The sequence below is a fragment of the Salmo trutta genome, unplaced genomic scaffold, assembly GCF_901001165.1.
Source record: "Salmo trutta unplaced genomic scaffold, fSalTru1.1, whole genome shotgun sequence".
Taxonomy (NCBI): domain Eukaryota; kingdom Metazoa; phylum Chordata; class Actinopteri; order Salmoniformes; family Salmonidae; genus Salmo; species Salmo trutta.
This window is the reverse complement of record NW_021823075.1, coordinates 1-15,242: the sequence shown is the minus strand read 5'-3', so window position 1 is coordinate 15,242 and position 15,242 is coordinate 1. Positions and strand designations below refer to the sequence as shown.

Here is a 15,242-nt window from a genome sequence, read left to right as displayed (position 1 = left end):
AGTAGAGATAAAACACCACCACATCATAACCCCCCCAACCAGTAGAGATAAAACACCACCACATCATAACCCCCCCCCCAACCAGTAGAGATAAAACACCACCACATCATAACCCCCACACCAGTAGAGATAAAACACCACCACATCATAACCCCCCCAACCAGTAGAGATAAAACACCACCACATCATAACCCCCCAACCAGTAGAGATAAAACACCACCACATCATAACCCCCCCCAACCAGTAGAGATAAAACACATCATAACCCCCCCAACCAGTAGAGATAAAACACCACCACATCATAACCCCCCCCCCCCCCAACCAGTAGAGATAAAACACCACCACATCATAACCCCCCCAACCAGTGGAGATAAAACACCACCACATCATAACCCCCCCAACCAGTAGAGATAAAACACCACCACATCATAACCCCCCCAACCAGTTGAAATAAAACACCACCACATCATAACCCCCCCAACCAGTAGAGATAAAACACCACCACATCATAACCCCCCCAACCAGTAGAGATAAAACACCACCACATCATAACCCCCCCCCAACCAGTAGAGATAAAACACCACCACATCATAACCCCCCAACCAGTAGAGATAAAACACATCATAACCCCCCCAACCAGTAGAGATAAAACACATCATAACCCCCCCAACCAGTAGAGATAAAACACCACCACATCATAACCCCCCCAACCAGTATAGATAAAACACCACCACATCATAACCCCCCCCAACCAGTAGAGATAAAACACCACCACATCATAACCCCCCAACCAGTAGAGATAAAACACATCATAACCCCCCCAACCAGTAGAGATAAAACACATCATAACCCCCCCAACCAGTAGAGATAAAACACCACCACATCATAACCCCCCCAACCAGTAGAGATAAAACACCACCACATCATAACCCCCCCCAACCAGTAGAGATAAAACACCACCACATCATAACCCCCCAACCAGTAGAGATAAAACACCACCACATCATAACCCCCCCAACCAGTAGAGATAAAACACCACCACATCATAACCCCCCAACCAGTAGAGATAAAACACCACCACATCATATCCCCCCCAACCAGTACAGATAAAACACCACCACATCATAACCCCCCCAACCAGTAGAGATAAAACACCACCACATCATAACCCCCCCAACCAGTAGAGATAAAACACCACCACATCATAACCCCCCCCAACCATTAGAGATAAAACACCACCACATCATAACCCCCCCCCAACCAGTAGAGATAAAACACCACCACATCATAACCCCCCCAACCAGTAGAGATAAAACACCACCACATCATAACCCCCCCCAACCAGTAGAGATAAAACACCACCACATCATAACCCCCCCAACCAGTAGAGATAAAACACCACCACATCATAACCCCCCCAACCAGTAGAGATAAAACACCACCACATCATAACCCCCCCCCAACCAGTAGAGATAAAACACATCATAACCCCCCCAACCAGTAGAGATAAACACCACCACATCATAACCCCCCCAACCAGTAGAGATAAAACACCACCACATCATAACCCCCCCCAACCAGTAGAGATAAAACACATCATAACCCCCCCAACCAGTAGAGATAAAACACCACCACATCATAACCCCCCCAACCAGTAGAGATAAAACACATCATAACCCCCCCAACCAGTAGAGATAAACACCACCACATCATAACCCCCCCCAACCAGTAGAGATAAAACACCACCACATCATAACCCCCCCCAACCAGTAGAGATAAAACACCACCACATCATAACCCCCCCAACCAGTAGAGATAAAACACCACCACATCATAACCCCCCAACCAGTAGAGATAAAACACCACCACATCATAACCCCCCCAACCAGTAGAGATAAAACACCACCACATCATAACCCCCCCAACCAGTAGAGATAAAACACCACCACATCATAACACCCCCAAACAGTAGAGATAAAACACCACCACATCATAATCCCCCCAACCAGTAGAGATAAAACACCACCACATCATAACCCCCCCCAACCAGTAGAGATAAAACACCACCACATCATAACCCCCCCCAACCAGTAGAGATAAAACACCACCACATCATAACCCCCCCAACCAGTAGAGATAAGAAACATCATAACCCCCCCAACCAGTCGAGATAAAACACCACCACATCATAACCCCCCAACCAGTAGAGATAAAACACCACCACATCATAACCCCCCCCCCCAACCAGTAGAGATAAAACACCACCACATCATAACACCCCCCAACCAGTAGAGATAAAACACATCATAACCCCCAAACCAGTAGAGATAAAACACATCATAACCCCCCAACCAGTAGAGATAAAACACCACCACATCATAACCCCCCCAACCAGTAGAGATAAAACACCACCACATCATAACCCCCCCCAACCAGTAGAGATAAAACACCACCACATCATAACCCCCCCAACCAGTAGAGATAAAACACCACCACATCATAACCCCCCCCAACCAGTAGAGATAAAACACCACCACATCATAACCCCCCCAACCAGTAGAGATAAAACACCACCACATCATAACCCCCCCCCCAACCAGTAGAGATAAAACACCACCACATCATAACCCCCCCCCAACCAGTAGAGATAAAACACCACCACATCATAACCCCCCCCAACCAGTAGAGATAAAACACCACCACATCATAACCCCCCCAACCAGTAGAGATAAAACACCACCACGCATGCGTGATGTGGGCAGCCTCTCAGCACCAAACCCCATCCCCAGGCCCCATCACCAGGCCCTATCCCCAGGCCCCGGGCCCCATCCCCGGGCCCCATCCCCGGGCCCCATCCCCATCCCCAGGCACCATCCCCAGGCCCCATCCCCAGGCCCCATCCCCAGGCCCCATCCCCGGGCCCCATCCCCATCCCCAGGCACCATCCCCAGGCCCCATCCCCAGGCCCCATCCCCAGGCCCCATCCCCGGGCCCCATCCCCATCCCCAGGCACCATCCCCAGGCCCCATCCCCAGGCCCCATCCCCATCCCCGGGCCCCATCCCCGGGCCACATCCCCGGGCCCCATCCCCAGGCCCCATCCCCGGGCCTCATCCCCGGGCCCCATCCCCGGGCCACATCCCCGGGCCCCATCCCCAGGCCCCATCCCCAGGCCCCATCCCCAGGCCCCATCCCCATCCCCCATCTCCAGGCCCCATCCCCAGGCCCCATCCCCGGGCCCCATCCCCAGGCCCTATCCCCATCCCCATCCCCGGGCCCCATCCCCAGGCCCCATCCCCAGGCCCCATCCCCAGGCCCCATCACCAGGCCCTATCCCCAGGCCCCCGGCCCCATCCCCGGGCCCCGTGCCAAGCTAAGCTAAGGCACCGGGCACCATCCCCAGGCCCCGGGCCCCATCCCCGGGCCCCATCCCCGGGCCCCATCCCCATACCCATCCCCAGGCACCATCCCCAGGCCCCATCCCCAGGCCCCATCCCCGGGCCCCATCCCCGGGCCCCATCCCCATCCCCATCCCCAGGCACCATCCCCAGGCCCCATCCCCAGGCCCCATCCCCATCTACATCCCCGGGCCCCATCCCCAGGCCCCATCCCCAGGCCCCATCCCCAGGCCCCATCCCCGGGCCCCATCCCCGGGCCACATCCCCGGGCCCCATCCCCAGGCCCCATCCCCAGGCCCCATCCCCATCCCCCATCCCCAGGCCCCATCCCCGGGCCCCATCCCCAGGCCCCATCCCCAGGCCCCATCCCCGGGCCCCATCCCCGGGCCCCATCCCCGGGCGCCATCCCCGGGCCACATCCCCGGGCCTCATCCCCGGGCCCCATCCCCGGGCCCATCCCCATCCCCAGGCCCCATCCCCATCCCCCATCTCCAGGCCCCGGGCCCCAGGCCAAGCTAAGCTTCTCTCTACTCATTAGAACTGTCCTAGTAATCCTGTCAACAGATTAAACGGAACTTTTTTTTGCCAAAATCTGACTTGTGTTGTTATGGCGACTTGTTTTGCTGAGAGTTCTGAGATGATGATTCCGAGGAAGGAGGGTTCCTCTGCTGGGTCATGGGTATGTGGACTGGTTCTGGGTCGTGGGTATGTGGACTGGTTCTGGGTTGTGGGGTATGTGGACTGGTTCTGGGTATGTGGACTGGGTCATGGGTATGTGGACTGGTTCTGGGTCGTGGGTATGTGGACTGGTTCTGGGTCGTGGGTATGTGGACTGGGTCGTGGCTATGTGTACTGGTTCTGGTTCTGGGTATGTGGACTGGGTCGTGGGTATGTGGACTGGTTCTGGGTCGTGGGTATGTGGACTGGTTCTGGGTCGTGGGTATGTGGACTGGTTCTGGTTCTGGGTATGTGGACTGGGTCGTGGGTATGTGGACTGGTTCTGGGTCGTGGGTATGTGGACTGGTTCTGGTTCTGGGTATGTGGACTGGTTCTGGGTCGTGGGTATGTGCACTGGGTCGTGGGTATGTGGACTGGTTCTGGGTCATGGGTATGTGGACTGGTTCTGGGTCGTAGGTATGTGGACTGGTTCTGGTTCTGGGTATGTGGACTGGGTCATGGTGTGGTTGGTATGTGGACTGGGTCGTGGGTCTGTGTACTGGTTCTGGTTCTGGGTATGTGGACTGGGTCGAGGGTCTGTGTACTGGTTCTGGTTCTGGGTATGTGGACTGGTTCTGGTTCTGGGTATGTGGACTGGGTCGAGGGTCTGTGTACTGGTTCTGGTTCTGGGTATGTGGACTGGGTCGTGGGTATGTGGACTGGTTCTGGTTCTGGGTATGTGGACTGGTTCTGGTTCTGGGTATGTGGACTGGGTCGTGGGTATGTGGACTGGTTCTGGTTCTGGGTATGTGGACTGGGTCGTGGGTATGTGGACTGGTTCTGGGTCGTGGGTATGTGGACTGGTTCTGGGTCGTGGGTCTGTGTACTGGTTCTGGTTCTGGGTATGTGGACTGGTTCTGGGTCGTGGGTCTGTGGACTGGTTCTGGTTCTGGGTATGTGGACTGGGTCATGGGTATGTGGACTGGGTCGTGGTGTGGTTGGTATGTGGGTTGCTCACAACAAGGATTACTGTGCAAAGACAAGTGGTTGTTGGGGGGAAGGTTTTCATAGCGACAGCTGTTTCTATATCGCTAACGCTGGATTTACATATCGAATAGTTACGTATTTAACTGAGTGATTTACATATCGAGTAGTTAGGTATTTAACTGAGTAATTTACATATTGAGTAGTTACGTTTTTAACTGGGTGATTTACATATCGAGTAGTTATGTATTTAACTGGGTGATTTTGGATGATTTGCTTCTGAGGTATCTGAGCCTCAGCAAACTGTCCCTAAAGCTTATTCAATAGGTTACCTTCCAGAGGCATTCAGCCATTCAATCATTTAAAGTGTTTATATGAACTTCCAAGGTTGCTTTGCCATATTTCTGTTGGCCTCAGGCTGTATCCCAAATAGCACCCTATTCCCTATATATTCCCTATGGGCTCTGGTCAAAAGTAGTGCACTATATAGGGGGGACCGAACCATTTGAGACGCAGCCTCAGTCTATTCAGGCAGCCTCGGCGTGTATCCTGTTATCGGTTCCATTGTGAAACTACACCTCCAGATTTACCCTGCTGGCACCTGCAGTGGGATGTCTCCACTCCTCATTGTTCCTGTGGTAGACGGGAAAATTATGTTCTGAGGAGGAGAGGAGGAGAGGAGGAGAGGAGATGAGGAATGGAGGAATGGAGGAGGGGAGGGGAGGAGGAGAGGAGGAGGAATGGAGGAGAGGAGGGGAGGAGGGGAGGAGGAGAGGAGAGGAGGAATGGAGGAGAGGTGAGGAGGAGAGGAGGAATGTGTTAGTGGCACAAGCTGCTGAAAATAAGTATGAAAATCTGAAATTGAAAGATTTGCTTTTGAATGCAAGTGGATTCCTTTTGCTTGATAGACTAGAGAGATTGAGATAGAGAGAGAGATTGAGATAGAGAGAGAGATTGAGATAGAGAGAGAGTCGAACTCAAACTCTGAATCAAACTCTTCCCTGACACTAATGGTTGGTCCCTGACCACTAACCTCCATCAGTAATGGCTGGTCCCTGACCACTAACCTCCATCAGTAATGGCTGGTCCCTGACCACTAACCTCCATCAGTAATGGCTGGTCCCTGGTCCCTGACCACTAACCTCCATCAGTAATGGCTGGTTCCTGACCACTAACCTCCATCAGTAATGGCTGGTCCCTGGTCCCTGACCACTAACCTCCATCAGTAATGGCTGGTCCCTGACCACTAACCTCCATCAGTAATGGCTGGTCCCTGACCACTAACCTCCATCAGTAATGGCTGGTCCCTGGTCCCTGACCACTAACCTCCATCAGTAATGGCTGGTCCCTGACCACTAACCTCCATCAGTAATGGCTGGTCCCTGGTCCCTGACCACTAACCTCCATCAGTAATGGCTGGTCCCTGACCACTAACCTCCATCAGTAATGGCTGGTCCCTGACCACTAACCTCCATCAGTAATGGTTGGTCCCTGACCACTAACCTCCATCAGTAATGGTTGGTCCCTGACCACTAACCTCCATCAGTAATGGCTGGTCCCTGACCACTAACCTCCATCAGTAATGGCTGGTCCCTGACCACTAACCTCCATCAGTAATGGCTGGTCCCTGACCACTAACCTCCATCAGTAATGGCTGGTCCCTGAACTCTAACCTCCATCAGTAATGGTTGGTCCCTGACCACTAACCTCCATCAGTAATGGTTGGTCCCTGGTCCCTGACCACTAACCTCCATCAGTAATGGCTGGTCCCTGGTCCCTGACCACTAACCTCCATCAGTAATGGTTGGTCCCTGACCACTAACCTCCATCAGTAATGGTTGGTCCCTGACCACTAACCTCCATCAGTAATGGTTGGTCCCTGGTTCCTGACCACTAACCTCCATCAGTAATGGCTGGTCCCTGACCACTAACCTCCATCAGTAATGGTTGGTCCCTGGTCCCTGACCACTAACCTCCATCAGTAATGGCTGGTCCCTGGTCCCTGGTCCCTGACCACTAACCTCCATCAGTAATGGCTGGTCCCTGATCACTAACCTCCATCAGTAATGGTTGGTCCCTGGTCCCTGACCACTAACCTCCCTCAGTAATGGCTGGTCCCTGGTCCCTGGTCCCTGACCACTAACCTCCATCAGTAATGGCTGGTCCCAGATCACTAACCTCCATCAGTAATGGTTGGTCCCTGACCACTAACCTCCATCAGTAATGGCTGGTCCCTGACCACTAACCTCCATCAGTAATGGCTGGTCCCTGACCACTAAACTCCATCAGTAATGGCTGGTCCCTGACCACTAACCTCCATCAGTAATGGCTGGTCCCTGACCACTAACCTCCATCAGTAATGGTTGGTCCCTGACCACTAACCTCCATCAGTAATGGTTGGTCCCTAACCTCCATCAGAAGGGTTTCCTTTCCTCCTTGACTGAAAGAAGCAGAAGGTTTCTAAACATAGAAATCTGCTCCGTAGAACAGGCTTTGGAAGCCACTAATCATGCAGTTTGACTGGGAACGCATTGGTAGACTCACTATGGCTGCTAACCAGTCCACCCATTATGCCACCATTGACTTGAATGGGGAGGCACAACATCTGGGTAACCGTCCTCTCTCCCCTCCACCCTCTCACAGCCCTCTGGGTAACCGTCCTCTCTCCCCCTCCACCCTCTCACAGCCCTCTGGGTAACCGTCCTCTCTCCCCCTCCACCCTCTCACAGCCCTCTGGGTAACCGTCCTCTCTCCCCCTCCACCCTCTCACAGCCCTCTGGGTCACCGTCCTCTCTCCCCCTCCACCCTCTCACAGCCCTCTGGGTAACCGTCCTCTCTCCCCCTCCACCCTCTGGGTCACCGTCCTCTCCCCCTCCACCCTCTCACAGCCCTCTGGGTCACCTGGCAAATAGATTATGTCTGTTAGACAGAATCCCAGCCAGTGGATATCCCTTCTCTACCTGGCTAATAGATGATGTCTGTTAGACAGGATCCCAGCCAGTGGATATCCCTTCTCTACCTGGCTAATAGATGATGTCTGTTAGACAGGATCCCAGCCAGTGGATATCCCTTCTCTACCTGGCTAATAGATGATGTCTGTTAGACAGGATCCCAGCCAGTGGATATCCCTTCTCTACCTGGCTAATAGATGATGTTATCTGTTAGACAGGATCCCAGCCAGTGGATATCCCTTCTCTACCTGGCTAATAGATGATGCTGTCTGTTAGACAGGATCCCAGCCAGTGGATATCTCTTCTCTACCTGGCTAATAGATGATGTCTGTTAGACAGGATCCCAGCAGGTGGATATCCCTTCTCTACCTGGCTAATAGATGATGTTGTCTGTTAGACAGGATCCCAGCCAGTGGATATCCCTTCTCTACCTGTCTAATAGATGATGCTGTCTGTTAGACAGGATCCCAGCCAGTGGATATCCCTTCTCTACCTGGCTAATAGATGATGTTGTCTGTTAGACAGGATCCCAGCCAGTGGATATCCCTTCTCTACCTGGCTAATAGATGATGCTGTCTGTTAGACAGGATCCCAGCCAGTGGATATCTCTTCTCTACCTGGCTAATAGATGATGATGTCTGTTAGACAGGATCCCAGCCAGTGGATATCCCTTCTCTACCTGGCTAATAGATTATGCTGTCTGTTAGACAGGATCCCAGCCAGTGGATATCCCGTCTCTACCTGGCTAATAGATGATGCTGTCTGTTAGACAGGATCCCAGCCAGTGGATATCCCTTCTCTACCTGGCTAATAGATGATGCTGTCTGTTAGACAGGATCCCAGCCAGTGGATATCCCTTCTCTACCTGGCTAATAGATGATGTCTGTTAGACAGGATCCCAGCCAGTGGATATCCCTTCTCTACCTGGCTAATAGATGATGTCTGTTAGACAGGATCCCAGCCAGTGGATATCCCTTCTCTACCTGGCTAATAGATGATGTTATCTGTTAGACAGGATCCCAGCCAGTGGATATCCCTTCTCTACCTGGCTAATAGATGATGCTGTCTGTTAGACAGGATCCCAGCCAGTGGATATCTCTTCTCTACCTGGCTAATAGATGATGTCTGTTAGACAGGATCCCAGCAGGTGGATATCCCTTCTCTACCTGGCTAATAGATGATGTTGTCTGTTAGACAGGATCCCAGCCAGTGGATATCCCTTCTCTACCTGTCTAATAGATGATGCTGTCTGTTAGACAGGATCCCAGCCAGTGGATATCCCTTCTCTACCTGGCTAATAGATGATGTTGTCTGTTAGACAGGATCCCAGCCAGTGGATATCCCTTCTCTACCTGGCTAATAGATGATGCTGTCTGTTAGACAGGATCCCAGCCAGTGGATATCTCTTCTCTACCTGGCTAATAGATGATGATGTCTGTTAGACAGGATCCCAGCCAGTGGATATCCCTTCTCTACCTGGCTAATAGATTATGCTGTCTGTTAGACAGGATCCCAGCCAGTGGATATCCCTTCTCTACCTGGCTAATAGATGATGCTGTCTGTTAGACAGGATCCCAGCCAGTGGATATCCCTTCTCTACCTGGCTAATAGATGATGCTGTCTGTTAGACAGGATCCCAGCCAGTGGATATCCCTTCTTTACCTGGCTAATAGATGATGTTGTCTGTTAGACAGGATCCCAGCCAGTGGATATCTCTTCTCTACCTGTCTAATAGATGATGCTGTCTGTTAGACAGGATCCCAGCCAGTGGATATCCCTTCTCTACCTGGCTGATAGATGATGCTGTCTGTTAGACAGGATCCCAGCCAGTGGATATCCCTTCTCTACCTGGCTAATAGATTATATCTGTTAGACAGGATCCCAGCCAGTGGATATCCCTTCTCTACCTGGCTAATAGATGATGCTGTCTGTTAGACAGGATCCCAGCCAGTGGATATCCCTTCTCTACCTGGCTAATAGATGATGTTGTCTGTTAGACAGGATCCCAGCCAGTGGATATCCCTTCTCTACCTGGCTAATAGATGATGTTGTCTGTTAGACAGGATCCCAGCCAGTGGATATCCCTTCTCTACCTGGCTAATAGATGATGCTGTCTGTTAGACAGGATCCCAGCCAGTGGATATCCCTTCTCTACCTGGCTAATAGATGATGCTGTCTGTTAGACAGGATCCCAGCCAGTGGATATCTCTTCTCTACCTGGCTGATAGATGATGTTGTCTGTTAGACAGGATCCCAGCCAGTGGATATCCCTTCTCTACCTGGCTGATAGATGATGCTGTCTGTTAGACAGGATCCCAGCCAGTGGATATCCCTTCTCTACCTGGCTAATAGATTATATCTGTTAGACAGGATCCCAGCCAGTGGATATCCCTTCTCTACCTGGCTAATAGATGATGCTGTCTGTTAGACAGGATCCCAGCCAGTGGATATCCCTTCTCTACCTGGCTAATAGATGATGTTGTCTGTTAGACAGGATCCCAGCCAGTGGATATCCCTTCTCTACCTGGCTAATAGATGATGTTGTCTGTTAGACAGGATCCCAGCCAGTGGATATCCCTTCTCTACCTGGCTAATAGATGATGCTGTCTGTTAGACAGGATCCCAGCCAGTGGATATCCCTTCTCTACCTGGCTAATAGATTATATCTGTTAGACAGGATCCCAGCCAGTGGATATCCCTTCTCTACCTGGCTAATAGATGATGCTGTCTGTTAGACAGGATCCCAGCCAGTGGATATCCCTTCTCTACCTGGCTAATAGATGATGCTGTCTGTTAGACAGGATCCAGCCAGTGGATATCCCTTCTCTACCTGGCTAATAGATGATGCTGTCTGTTAGACAGGATCCCAGCCAGTGGATATCCCTTCTCTACCTGGCTGATAGATGATGCTGTCTGTTAGACAGGATCCCAGCCAGTGGATATCCCTTCTCTACCTGGCTAATAGATGATGCTGTCTGTTAGACAGGATCCCAGCCAGTGGATATCCCTTCTCTACCTGGCTAATAGATTATATCTGTTAGACAGGATCCCAGCCAGTGGATATCCCTTCTCTACCTGGCTAATAGATTATATCTGTTAGACAGGATCCCAGCCAGTGGATATCCCTTCTCTACCTGGCTAATAGATGATGCTGTCTGTTAGACAGGATCCCAGCCAGTGGATATCCCTTCTCTACCTGGCTAATAGATGATGCTGTCTGTTAGACAGGATCCCAGGCAGTGGATATCCCTTCTCTACCTGGCTAATAGATGATGCTGTCTGTTAGACAGGATCCCAGCCAGTGGATATCCCTTCTCTACCTGGCTAATAGATGATGTTGTCTGTTAGACAGGATCCCAGCCAGTGGATATCCCTTCTCTACCTGGCTAATAGATTATATCTGTTAGACAGGATCCCAGCCAGTGGATATCCCTTCTCTACCTGGCTAATAGATTATATCTGTTAGACAGGATCCCAGCCAGTGGATATCCCTTCTCTACCTGGCTAATAGATGATATCTGTTAGACAGGATCCCAGCCAGTGGATATCCCTTCTCTACCTGGCTAATAGATGATGCTGTCTGTTAGACAGGATCCCAGCCAGTGGATATCCCTTCTCTACCTGGCTAATAGATGATGCTGTCTGTTAGACAAGATCCCAGCCAGTGGATATCCCTTCTCTACCTGGCTAATAGATGATGCTGTCTGTTAGACAGGATCCCAGCCAGTGGATATCCCTTCTCTACCTGGCTAATAGATGATGCTAAGGAGGTAATGAGCTGGTAGCTCGTAAAGCCATGTGCGGAGCATTAATATTTATAACTGTGAGAGTTGTAACTAACAGACTAGAGAGGGGGACTGTTTTGGTCACAGTGGGGGAGTACAGTGAAGACAGCTGAAACCTTTCAGCCCTGAGATCCCTCCCAATGTGTTCTTCAATCTCATAAAACGTTTTAGTAAAAATTCCCAGTGTCGTTATCCTCACAAGGGGAGAGTGCCAGACTATTGAAAACAGGGGAAACAATCATTTTGACCCATTTATCTTTTATTAAATGAAGAGATTAGACAATCTCTTTCTCTGAGCAAATGTATTAGTATAAAATAATTTAATTCCCCCCCCCAAAAAAATGTGATCACATGAACCACATGAAACAAACACCACCTGCCACGTCCTGACCAGTAATAGGGGTTATTTGTTATTATAGTTTGGTCAGCCTTCCCTGTAGCTCAGTTGGTAGAGCATGGTGTTTGCAACGCCAGGGTTGTGGGTTTGATTCCCACGGGGGGCCAGCACAGAAAAAAAAAATGTATGAATTGTATGAAATGTATGCATTCACTACTGTAAGTCGCTCTGGATAAGAGCGTCTGCTAAATGACTAAAATGTAAATGACGTGGCAGGGGGTGTTTGTTTCATGTGGTTCGGGCTATGTATTTAGGTAGAGGGGTGTTTGGTTTATGTGGTTCGGGGTTTGTTAGTCTATGTTCTATGTTAGTTTTTCTATGTTCTATCTAGTCTATTGTAGTTCTATGTTTAGTTTATTGGGGTTGGACCTTCAATTGGAGGCAGCTGGTTATCGTTGCCTCTGATTGAAGGTCCTATAATTAGGAGTTTGTTTGTCGTGGGAATTTGGGGGGTGGGTGGGGGGGGGGGGGGGGGGGGGGGGGGGGGGGGGGGGGGGGGGGGGGGGGGGGGGGGGGGGGATTGATGCTTGTTTAGCTATGTGCCTGATGAGACTGTCCAGTTCGTTTATTGTTTGTATATGTTTATTGTTTGTATATGTTTATTGTTTGTATATGTTTATTGTGTTTTCCTTCTTCACCAAATAAAAAGATGGTTATATATTTTCCTGCTGCGTCTTGGTCTTTACCCTACGAGACAGGTCAGTATTGGTGTTATAAATTCTATACCATATTTTTTGTTCATCTTAAGAGTGTCAGTAATTATGGACCTGACCGTACTGCAGTACCCAAAATGCACTGTTCTAATGCAGGTTGATCTTGTTTCTGAAGCTTCCCTAATGCTATCCGCTGCCTCGTACCAAAGGTCATCCATTCACGTAGGTCACACTCTTCATCAGACACCCCAATATTATCATCTTCATCACCATCATCATCACCATCATCACCTCATATAAATATCTTGGAATTTTGATGATGCCCTCTCTTTTAAAATGCATATTCAACAACTTACAAAAAAATTGAAGCTGAAATTAGGATTTTATTTTAGGAATAAGACCTGTTTTTCTTTTGAAGCCAGAAGGCGGCTAGTATCAGCTACATTTATGCCTTTACTAGACTGTGGGGATATTTTATATATGAATGCTTCCGCTCAGTGTTTGAGATCAATTGACACCTTTTACCATGGCACTCTGAGATTTATTTTAAACTGCAAAACCCTTACACACCACTGCACTTTGTATACCAGGGTTGGCTGGCCTTCTCTAGTCACTCGTAGGCTCAGTCACTGGTATACTTTTATTTACAAAGCCATTTTGGCTTTACTACCTTTTTATTTGGGCATTTTTATTGTTCAAAAATGTGGTGGGTCGTCTCTTCGTTCGCGGGACTTTATCCTGTTTACTGTTCCAAATGTCCGAACTGAATTTGGTTAAAAGGGCTTTTAGGTACTCTGAGCCATCGTCTTGGAACGCCTTACAAAATACTTTTAAACTGGAAGAACTTGTCCCGATTGGTATTTTTAAATCACTGATGAAGGATCCTGAGACTGATTGATTCCCTGACCTGTCAATGTTTTTAATTCCCGCACTGCACTGCTATTGGCCAAACAGTTTAATACAATATATCTTTATTGATCCATACAATACAATATATCTTTATTGATCCATACAATATATCTTTATTGATCCATACAATACAATATATCTTTATTGATCCGTACAGAGACAACAACAGTGGTCTGCTCACGACAGCACTGTGTTACCTGCATCACCGTACAGTAAACGACTCAGTCAAAATAACCACAGAGTCCTGTACCCTGCTAAACTGCCAGAGGACCGGAAACGAAACGTTAAATTAGTAACTAAAAAACCCAAACGCTCTTCAGAACGCCCGGTGTATCTCAAACAACCAGGACACGGTCATTAGATAGAGGTGAAGTAAAGGCAGAATTATAAAGAGCGATTGTTAAAAAAATGGATCTGAAAAGGCACAGGAATGGAGCTGTGGAACGGTGCAACCAGATGTTAGCTGCTGTTAGCCACCGGCAATATGTCAGGCTAACGCTAGGCTAGCTAGATGTTAGCTGCTGTTAGCCACCGGCGATATGTCAGGCTAACGCTAGGCTAGCTAGATGTTAGCTGCTGTTAGCCACCGGCGATATGTCAGGCTAACGCTAGGCTAGCTAGATGTTAGCTGCTGTTAGCCACCGGCGATATGTCAGGCTAACGCTAGGCTAGCTAGATGTTAGCTGCTGTTAGCCACCGGCGATATGTCAGGCTAACGCTAGGCTAGCTAGATGTTAGCTGCTGTTAGCCACCGGCGATATGTCAGGCTAACGCTAGGCTAGCTAATCAGGAGACTCCACCGATTGGCTAGCTAAGGTATAGAGAGGAGAGGGGGAGGAGAGGAGTCACGTGGACGAGGTGAAGTACAAATAAGTACAAGCACCTCCAGTTTTCTGGTTAACGATCCAATCTGAATACTGTTTAATTAGCCTCGGTCTCCTAGCAACATAGAGAGAGAGAATATTACTGTTCACTTGGGGGGGGGGGGTAGAGAGAGAAGAATTACTGTTCACTTGTCATCAAGGCAAAGGGGTGGCTACTTTGAAGAATCTCAAATATAAAATATATTTTGATTTGTTTAACACTTTGGTTACTAAATGATTCCATATTTGTTATTTTATAGTTTTGATGTCTTCACTATTATTCTACAATGCAGAAAATAGTACAAAAAATAAGAAAAACCCTTGAATGAGTAGGTGTGTCCAAGACACGGGAGAGGGTCTCCCTTTCTATCTAGCTGTCTCGTCCATCTGTCTCGACTCTGTTTCTCTTTCTCTCCATCCCATCTTTCCTGTCTCTCTCGATCCCCCTCTGGATCCCATCTCTCTCTCTCTCTCTTTTCCCTCCCTCCCCCCCTCTCTCTCTCTCTCTCTCTCTTTTTCTCTCTTTTTTCTCTCTCTCTTTTTCTTTTTCTCTCTCTCTCTCTCTCTGTCTCTCTCTCTCTCTCTCTCTCTCTCTCTCTCTCTTTTTCTCTCTTTTTTTCTCTCTCTCGTTCTCTCTCTCTCTCTC

The 15,242-nt window shown here is 49.5% G+C and overlaps 1 protein-coding gene across 1 annotated transcript; it reads right to left on the bottom strand.

The window, feature by feature from the left end:
* Positions 1-4,002: 4,002 nt before the first annotated feature.
* LOC115188795 (early nodulin-75-like) lies at positions 4,003-5,025 on the bottom strand. The gene has a single exon (XM_029747645.1). It carries the CDS (start codon positions 5,023-5,025, stop codon positions 4,003-4,005), a length of 1,023 nt encoding a protein of 340 aa, XP_029603505.1.
* Positions 5,026-15,242: the final 10,217 nt, after the last annotated feature.

Coding starts and splice junctions, on each gene's coding strand:
- LOC115188795 (XM_029747645.1), bottom strand. CDS start 5,025: ATGACCCAGTCCACATACCCAGAACCAGAACCAGTCCACAGACCCACG.